The 10,086-nt window shown below is 43.2% G+C and overlaps 1 protein-coding gene across 1 annotated transcript in view; it reads left to right on the forward strand.

Moving 5' to 3' along the window:
- The window catches only part of LOC104166508 (5-hydroxytryptamine receptor 5A-like), a gene marked incomplete at its 5' end in the record, with an annotated part of 9,965 nt that extends 425 nt beyond the window's left edge, over positions 1–9,540 (forward strand). Inside the window, 3 exons of the mRNA XM_009706461.1 lie at positions 770–816; positions 3,813–3,822; positions 9,208–9,540. Coding sequence (XP_009704763.1) covers positions 770–816; positions 3,813–3,822; positions 9,208–9,540 — 390 coding nt within the window. The remainder of the gene's footprint in view (positions 1–769; positions 817–3,812; positions 3,823–9,207) is intronic.
- Between the last annotated feature and the right edge of the window lie 546 nt (positions 9,541–10,086).

Here is a 10,086-nt window from a genome sequence, read left to right on the forward strand (position 1 = left end):
GGTAAGGGTGGGGGACAGGGAGGAGAATCCCCGCTGCCTCCCCCAGGCACCTGCTCTGTTGCTTCTCGTCTGTTCGCAGCCATCACCCCTGCATCGGTGGTTTCGGCACAGCGAGAAGACTGAGACCATGCCCTAGGGCTCTTGTGTGAATGTATGTCTGTTACAGACTGGACATGAGCGGTATTTAGCCATTCAAAAAGTGCCAGTCTTGGAGAAGAGTTTTATTCTCATTTTTTTTCTTAAGTGTGCTATAAGAGTAAGTGGCAGGTGCATTCACTGCCAGTCTGGAGAGCCATTTAAAAATTGTCTCTTTAGTCTGAACTTACCATTCCTTAGTTTTATTTTTCCACTTCATCTTTTTACAGTGTTGCTGAGGTAAACAAAGACATAAATAAAATTCCTAGGTCATGTACAGAGTAAATGCAATCACATTTATCTGCCAGCACAGTCTTTGTGTGGGATCTATCAGTGTCTGAATAGATTTTAATAAGCAGATTGTACGCTTTATTTATGTACTTGCACTATTTTACCATGCATAGTGGGAACATACTGCGCACTGCGTAGTATTGAAGCAATGAATTGTTTCTATTTTAAAATTACCAGCCGTCTTAAAAATCACATCCTCCTTCTTCTTATCCCAAACATTGCCTGTAATCCTGCAAAGCCCTAGTCCTGTGGGAGGTCTCATTCATTTTGGGGATACACTTAGCTGAAGGGAAAGCTGTGTCCCTGCGGAAGGGTTGGGGCTAGCCCCTTGTGTCCCATTAAGTCAGGATCTCTGCGTGATGATGCTGTCACCCATGCCATGTCACCAAGGTGCTCGGTAGCGCTCACTGTAAACTCCCTCTGCTTTCTGTCACATACCCTGACTCTCGTGTCTAACCGTGGAGGAAATGATTCTTTATAGTGCGTTTTTGTGATTGCGTGTTGTACCTGCTAAGTCCAGTCCCTTCGTCAATAACAAAAGATGATCTGTGTGGCTGTTAAAGATACAGAAGGAGACATGGAGCATTTTCTCTTCAATTGGGACTAATCCTGCAGAGCCTTACTCCTCTGCTAAATCCCTCTAACTTTGGAGTCGTGGTAAGAAAGGTTATTATGGTCATGGATAAAAGTCTGTAGGCTGTGTCCCCTGATTCTAGCAAGAGATAACAGCAATGGCAATTATATGTGGTCAGACTTGGAGATTTGGGTCCTGATGTCTTGAAGATATTTGTAATATAAATTGATTTATGAAGCTGTCTTCTATGCAAAAGCAGAAAACGTGTTAGAAAAGATGAGAATGTCTCCTCTAGTGGCATTCTTTTTTTTTTTCCTTCCTACAGCTGTCATCCGCTTGTTTGCACCAAATTTCTTTCCAAGTTGTTCTAAGTATGATGAATGTATTGCTTGGAGTTAATGTATAATCTTTCCAAGCACAAAATCTAACTGAATATTTACGGTGGTTTTGCATGGTTTACCTTTTACATACACACATACTCATACAGTACTAGTTTGAATCCAAAATTCTGGGCAGCTAAATGAGCTGAAGTGTTGCTGCTTAAATTTTAGCCTATACAGAGACACGTTGTTCGTATGTCAGTCTTAACACAAAAACATCTAGCTCCTAATTGTCATAGTTCTGTCTGCAAAAGCCCTTGTGTGGGCACAGCTAGGCTGGCAGGTGAGTGGTTTTTGATGATGCGGTGTCTGGGAGCTGGTTTAGGCTATACTGACAAAAAAGCTTCTGTCGGTGTGAGCTGAATACCCATGTTGGAGGGGCTGCCAGTATCGCTGTTACTTCAATACCAGCAAATGCTCCAGCCAGTGGTTCTTCATCTTTCTTATGTTGGCAGTGATTGACATATTAGCTTCTCCTTTTGTAACAGTGATTCATGAATCTGCAATTGGTATATAGCGGCAACCTTCCTTGTTGTCCCAGCAGCTTCCTTCGCTGACTTAAATAAAAAGACTTCTGTGATTCACCTGCAAATGTTTACCCATCATCTGAAGGAAGAGCTGGTGCCCACCTGCACAGGTGTACAGTAAATGAACCTGTGGATCAAGGGAACTGACAGTCAGGATGCATTTCTTCTTGGTTTCCTTTCTAAGAGCCTGAAACTTACCAAGTTTTATCCTGATCTCATTTGAGCCTATAGAAGCAGGATCCATGAAGTCCACAGGACCAGCAGCAATTCCCCAGTGAATTCTGGAGAAGAATCTTCAAACACATCACTACTGTTCCTTTGGCAAAACCCAGGTTTTTTTTAACATGCAAACACAAAGATATCATTGCCAGTGTATGTGGCAAACTTGGTGAGGTGATCCAGCTTTGTTTCTCCACATACAGGGGTAATTAGGCTGTCACTGCCAGCACTGTCCTCTCTGACGGGGCAAAGTCTGCTCCACTTACCTTATTTTGCCCATCAACTCAATCTAATTTTCTGTTTCTTTCTCATCTAATGTCTCTCCTACCTTTACTTTCTTTCATCCCTTCCTTCTCTCAGAGTGCTCACCTGTCGTGCTCACCCTGCAATGTTTTTCTTTTGTCACTGTTATTCCAGGTGTGAAGTGCCCTCTGCATCTATGTCAGCTCTTGCCCTGGGTGCCCTGCACCAGTTGATGTGTGTAACATTAGAGGGGCTTTTGGCAGCTGATGCCGAAGGCTGGCAATGCTTCCCAGGCTGGAGGTGAGCAGTAACAGTGGTGGGCCCTGCTGGGAGAGACACCGGTACTGAACTCAGGAATTCGCTGTCAGCTAGCCCTGAGTTGGAACTGTGCGATAGGGCTCCAGTTTATGGCCTGAGGTATACCCAGCAGTGTAGCTGGTTAATTCTAGCAAGTTAATTTAAGGAGGAAAAGATTTGAGGTCATAGCACTCATACTCCAGTAGAAATGCCTTTAAGAAACTGATGCATCACATGGAACAGTTATGATGATACCTTGATGGTTTTGCACAGTGCTTTTCAGCCAACAAAGCCAGGTACCAAAGTGCTTTGCAGGTTGCCACTGTGTATATATATGTACATATATATATATATGTATATATACATACACAGAGAAAGGGCAGTTGTCTCTGAGCTGAAAGTTGGCATACATATATTTCTGTAATCTTAATAGATGTGCTGAATAGAATAGTTACAAAATTACTATTTTGAGCCGGTTTGGGTTAAAATTTTACTTGTGTTTTTGAAAAATGCTTTGTAAAATCTTTGAAAAAAATGCAGGTGGGGGAGATAGACTTGAAAATTCTGAGGTGCTTCTAGTTTTAATGAGAGTTTGTTTCTTACTTTCCCTTGAAGCAAAAAAATTGCAGAATTGGGACCCTAAATTAGACTACTGCTTGTATAGTTATTTGTTTGCTCATCATGAAACTCCTTAAAAAGTGAATTCTACAGTCAATACTGATGTGAGTGACCCTCCTAAAAAAACTAGTGACATATCATCATTGACAGAGAGCTATACTCTGTCGCACCTTGTTGACAGTAGGTAATAATTCTTTCTGTAAATAGTCCAATGGAAATAAATGAGACTGCTTGTAAAACAGCAGATACTGCTGGATAGTGCCCTTTTAAATCAATGAAGTCACTTGTAGCATAGATTTTGCCCTGCAGAGCCAAGGATGGCAGAATCTGAATGTCAGGATTTCTTACATGTAGCAATTGCAGAGTCAGGATTAAATTTCCATGTGAGGAATTAAAAATCAAGTTCTGTTGGTGGTTGGGGTTCTCCCCTCTCAAAGTACCTTGTATAGTGTATGAGTAGTTAGGCCTGATCCAAACCTTAGCAGTTTTGTGAGAGTCCTTCCCACTTTAGATAGTACCAGGCCCCAGAGCTCCAGCAGTGCAGTGGTGTTCTGCACCTTGGCCTGTTCAGCCTCTCCAACCCACGTAACCAGTCAGGGCAATACAGGAGAGAAAACAGATTCTCCTTGTCTTTCTTGAACTGGGGAGCCCAGAACTGGACACAGCACTCCAGATGTGGCCTCACCAGGGCAAAGTAGAGGGGGAGGATAACCTGATAACCTCCCTCGACCTGCTGGCCACACTCTTCCTGATGCACCCCAAGGTACCATTGGCCTTCTTGGCCATGAGGGCCTGTTGCTGGCTCATGGGCAACTTGTTGTCCCCTAGGACTTCCAGGTCCTTCTTCACTGAGCTGCTCTCCAGCAGGTCAACCCCCCAGCCTGTACTGGTGCATGGGGTTATTCCTCCCTAGGTGCAGGACCCCACACTTGCCCTTGTTAAACTTCATCAGGTTCCTCTCCACCGAGCTCTCCAGCCTGTCCAGGTCTTGCTGGATGGCAGCACAGCCTTCTGATGTATGAAGAAGAAAATCCTGTGAGAGAAAGCAGGTGTTCTTTTTCCTGTCAAATGTACTGTTTGTCATATTGGTGGAGCATCCAAGAAAGTGTAGACATTCCTATGTTTTGATCCTTCATTGTGCATTTCAGTTTCTCATGTTCTTGTTCAAAGAGCAAGAAGTATGCCAAAGCTGCACTGAGGCAGTAATGATCTTTGCTGAATCACACTGTAGTAGGCAAAACTCTGAATTTGTGATAGTAAGTCAGATTTGATTGATGTTTTGACATTTTTACTGTTGTTATATTATTGCAGACCCTAGAGATATAGTACAAACACATACACGGTGCCTGCCATGAAGGACCAGTAATAACAATCATTAAAACTATAAGGAACATTTTAAATCAAGGGATTTCATCAGAAACTCCTTAGTGGCGTGTTTTTTATAACGCTGCTAAGAACACGGGAACTGGGAACATACAGCTCTAGGAACATGCAGCCATTCAGTAGTAGTAATTTACTGGGGACAGACAAACAACAGAAGTGGCATTGAACTGTAACTGCTGATCAACGTACAGAAGAATGAATTCTGGAACTAAAACCAATTTCCTTTGTGTCTGTAGAAGAATTTGTACCTGAGAGCTCTTTTCCTTCATTTAACTCTCTTTATGATACTCTGACTGGAAAGTAGTCGTCTCTGCACTTCTGAGAGCCTGTTATCCTGGAAATAGCTGATTTCATTAATTCAGAACCTAATACTAGCCTCAGAGAGCAGTCCTTTCATACCAGCTTTTTTCCCCACTACCCCTGACTCGCAACTCCTGGAGCAGCGCCTGGGCAGATGGAAGGAAATCTGTGCCCGAGGCATAGTGTGCTGCTAGTCACTGACTGAGAACAGTGTGCAACACTGTGCAGAGATGCTCACATGAGAGATGTCACCAGTAAAAACTAAGGCATCTTCATGGATTACTTTAATTTACAGTCTGTGACCACCTTTTCACCTGCCACAGCCGGCTCGCTAGCGTTCATCCGTAGGCCCAAAATGAGAGGAAAGGTTTTATAGTGGGCTTGTCCTTTGTTCCGTGCGGCACAGGGATAACGGTCAGGTATTGTCACTTACATTAGAAATTGGAGTCACACAAAGCCTCCAGCATTGGCACTGGAAACTGCGGATTTGGTATAGTCAGAGCTGTGTTTAGTTCAAGAAAATCACAATTGGCAAGGCTGGAAAGCAGCTACATAATCTTTTTGGCCTGTGCTGTTGTTCAGACAATGCCAAATTACAGCAGATTACCCCATGCCTGCGTAAGAGGGGGAATCCTTTAGCATGGTTCCCCTGCCAACACTGTGTACCGCAACAGAGTTTGCCTACAGCAGACTAATTTACTTTCCATGTACGTTGTGTGGGTCGGCGTATAACAAACAGCCTTGACAACATAGTCTTGGGGGCTGATAGTTGTAGCAAGGATAATCTTGCACCAACCAGGCCAGGGAGATGAGTCAGGTCTGCAGCAAAACACAGAAAACAATAAAAATCAAAGAATTTGAAATTATAATGCAAGGTTGGATTTTCCCAACTTTGCAGTCTGCACTGATACATATTTTCTGATATGAACAGCACTTCAGATGAAATCTGTGTTTAACTTAAAATCTAGTGGACTTGTCCCCTGATGAATCAGTCTCCACAGCAGGGAGGAGATGCTGGCAGCCCTGTACAGGTCTATACAGTGACCAGGCAGGGAGGGAGCACAGTACCACAAGCAAAGCTGATGTGGTTACAGGGGCATGGAGCACAGGAGCGTTGAGCACAGGGCCTCACTAGAAACCCTGTGTCAAGGCTGGTCCCTTTTGCGGTAGTAGAAGCCCGGAGCAGCTGGCCATTGGATCACAGGTCTGCCAAGTGGCAGCGCGCACGCCGGGAGCTGGCGCTTGGAACGGTACCCCATGCCGGGAATGCCTGAGAGGCAGGTGTCGTGGCAGGCGAGCCTGATGGAGAGCTGACTGAGCAAGTGTCACACTCAGCGTGTGTGGTTGGTCAGCTGGAAACAACATACGAAGTGAGCATTAGACGCTGATGATCATGGAAAGCTGAGCTTTCACGCAGCTTCCAAGGTTTAAATGCTTGTGTAAGTCCTGTTGAAGGCATAGGCTGAAGGACCTTGCTGAGCAGGGATTCTAGTTACCTTTTCAAGAAGGTTTTGTGTATCCTTTTCCAAGGATTTCTTATGGAAAATTGAAGCAAAATATCTCCAGTCTGCCAGGGATATTTACACAGTTTACTTAATGGAAAGTTCCATGCGAGATCCCATTATTTTTCCCAAAGCATTAGACTGCTATTTGCACTTTGGTTATTATTACTGTTATTACGACATTACTCAGAAGTCCCAGGCAGAACTAGCCAAAAATAATTGGAAAAACAGCTGTGACAACAGAGAGAGCAGAAATTATGTAGATAGGAGGACAACTGCTGTCCTGTAATTTACAAAAAATATCATGATCTATTTTCGCTTGCTCTTTAGTATTCAGAGGCCTGATCTAGCAACCAGTGGAGTTTCTGGAAACTCCTCTGTTTTGGGTAGGAGCTTGACCAGGCTGTAAATGCATGTTTCATGCATAGGGAAAACACCTGAGGATTGTGGTATCTTCTATCAAAATAAATTAAATAACTTTTCCTCACAATATGAAATTAAGTGATAAAAGAGTTGCTACTAGTAAATTCTGCAGTTCAGTCAGAAGCCTTCTAAAACCTGAAGTACTGAAAAGAAAAGGCTCTGATTTGATGATGGCACACTGCAAGCTCTATCTTTTGAGCAAGAGTTGAGGGTTAAATACAGTACCAAACTATCCCTGATGCTAGTGACAAAGTCCTTTGTATGGCACTTCCCAAGAGGATATTTATGTAGCTATTCCTCAGGGCTAAGACGTAATCTTTCAGGGTTGCTTGTCACAAATTTGTCCTCATGTCATACATTCATCCCTTTTTACAGAGTGTGATTAAGGATGTGCAGAGCAAGTCCTTCTACAGACAAATGATGTGATCCTTGCTACATGAGGGGTGTCCCATTTTAATTGTCAGGACAGATGTGATTTTCATTTTCCTCCATTATTTGCCTGCACCCATAATCTGCTGCTCTTACATTCTGCAGCCATGTCTCATGTCTGAGGCTGAAGACAGGGATATCCATCTTGAAGAGTGATTGTCTAGCCATTGCCAGGGCTTCTCGCTCTGAGTTGCTGTGCTCCTATTAAATAGAGGCCCTCCATCTATTATAAAGCTTGCACAAAGGTGGCACACACATGTGGAATATGTGGCTAATTCAACAACAAGCCATCTTTGCAGTGGTGTCAAAGTCTTGCAGTGCCTGTGAATTATCACTTAGACAAATTTTAGAGCCTCAGGTTGCATCCTTGGACTGTTTATTTTATTGCACTGTCTTTGTAACTGTAGTGCCTAGAAGAACTTTAAACTCGCAGATACTTTAAGCTTCAGATTAAAATCACAAGGGAGTATCTTTTTCTGGTTAAACTCTAAGTGTATTGGTAACTTGTGCCCAGAACCCATTTGCTACAGTCTCGCTGCCACCCAGAGCACCGTGCTATACTCACTGCACAGATGAATGTCTTGCCCTTAGCGAGAGAGGAGACGATAAGCACCGTCAGCAGCCTGGAGTAGCTGACGTTTTCCCCTCTCTTGTGTAACTTCTGCTGATCCTGGAGTTTGAACTGGACGCTGATCGAAATCCTGTTTTTTCTGTCAATGGGGTACTTTTTGTGAGAATACGAAGTAGATGTGAGTGAAATAAAGGACAGCTGACAGAAGAGAGAAAATGAGGACCAGAAAATGCTGCTTCTGCAGCGAAGCTTTTCTTTGATTACTACCAGAGTATTTTATAAGCTAATTCAAAGTGGTGGCACAGTGCCTGAGGGTACGACATTTCAGGTGCATCCTTATGCTCCCATTGTCATATACTGTGCTGGCACTGTGACCAGGCTGCAGATGGCACAATACGCTGCTCTGTCCCTCTCCAGGTGGGAGAAGTGCCTGTGATGAGAGAGCCTCTGTCAAGGAAGAGCAGAAGGCACCCAAGTTCTGTCTTTCATAAGGTCTTCTTCTTGAGGACAACTTTCCACTGAAATAGTTCCAAAGTATTCAATTTTATTTCAGGCATTTATGATTTTTGGGGGGTGTAATGAAATATCAGCATTTTCCAAAGATCAGGCACATTTCTTAAAACTTTCCTTTAATTAAAATCCCTTTCTTTCATTAAAAAAGGTTCTGACGGAAAAATTTTCCTGGAGATTTAGCTGAGTTTTTTGGGGTATGCTCTGTCCCTTCTGTAGCACAAGCTGTGGTGCCAAGCTACCGCACCCACCAGGGATGGGGTTTTGAGCGTTGTGTCCAGGCAATTAAGCTGAAGAAATTAGCTTTACCTTGCAGTTGACCAGCGGGCATTTGTTGCAGGTCCTTCCCTAATGCCTTAGGGAAATGACCCAAAGGGCCTGCAATGGAATGAAATTCATTTACGACTCAGGCCTAAGAAACCCTAAAGGTCATGTAGCAGTGCAGGAGAGTCTGGTTTAGGGATAGGCAGAAGGCATGCGCCTTTGTTAGCCTTCCTTAACAAATTGATTGTTTTCCCACTAGGTATCAAGGCATCCAGTAAAATAAACTGAAAAAGAATGCCCACAACACACATGGCATCAGTTACTCTTCATTTAACTTTGTCAGTCACACTCAACAGCTTTTCTAACATAATGAGAAGTCTGGTAATTTTGGCACTCTGGGGCATTTTCTTTCTTTTAGCATGGAAGGAATGGAGTTGGGGCCTTTTGTGCTAGGTGCACAGATGTCGTGCTGTCATTTAAAGGTAATACTTCACTCAAACAAATTGTCTTGGTAAGAATCCATGTTTGCTTTTGTTTTGAGGTGAAGGAAGCTTCGCGTGAACCACAGATGGTGTTTACAGCTCGTCATGCAGCTATCACTTTCCAGACAGATGGAGAAACATGGAGAGAACAGAAAGAGAAAAAGGCAGCTCTGATGGTTGGCATCTTAATTGGAGTTTTTGTACTGTGCTGGATCCCTTTCTTCATCACAGAATTAATAAGTCCCCTCTGTTCCTGCAACATCCCACCCATCTGGAAAAGCATCTTTCTTTGGCTTGGCTACTCCAATTCTTTCTTTAATCCTCTCATTTATACAGCATTTAACAAAAATTACAACAATGCCTTCAAGAACCTTTTTGTAAAGCAGAGATAAAAGGGGACACAGAGGAGAAAATGATTCCTTTGTTGCATAATACAGAGATTTCTTGAGGGAAACATGCCTGTGATATGTACAGTTTTCAAGCACAAGAGCTACTTGAGGGGATTTAGGAACAATGAAAAAGAAGAGGGAAGGTGTTTAGATATAAACCGAATGACAGTTTACAGTTCCCCCTTGGAAATACATATATGCCGCTCCAGGATGTGGCAAAGAAGATCAAAGCAGTGAATACCTCCTGTCTGCTCATTGAATCATGTGTTAAGGCCTGCAAGCGAAGCACTGTGTGTGTCTAATACCATGACTGTCAAATCTAACTGGACTGATCTCATCTAACCAGCTACAGGTGCCATTCGGTAGCTCTCTCATCATTAGCAAAGGCATGGGTGGGAACTGCTAATTGAGCAGTACTGAAATGTTTGTGATATGGACAGGATGCTGGCTTCATTTTTGAGATTTATTTGGAAGGGAATAAACATGCTGTATTCAATCAGTTGTTGAATTGATGTGAAATTAAAATGGATGATTAAGCAGCTCAAAAAC

This window comes from Cariama cristata, unplaced genomic scaffold (genome assembly GCF_000690535.1).
Source record: "Cariama cristata isolate BGI_N322 unplaced genomic scaffold, ASM69053v1 scaffold5158, whole genome shotgun sequence".
Taxonomy (NCBI): Eukaryota; Metazoa; Chordata; class Aves; order Cariamiformes; family Cariamidae; genus Cariama; species Cariama cristata.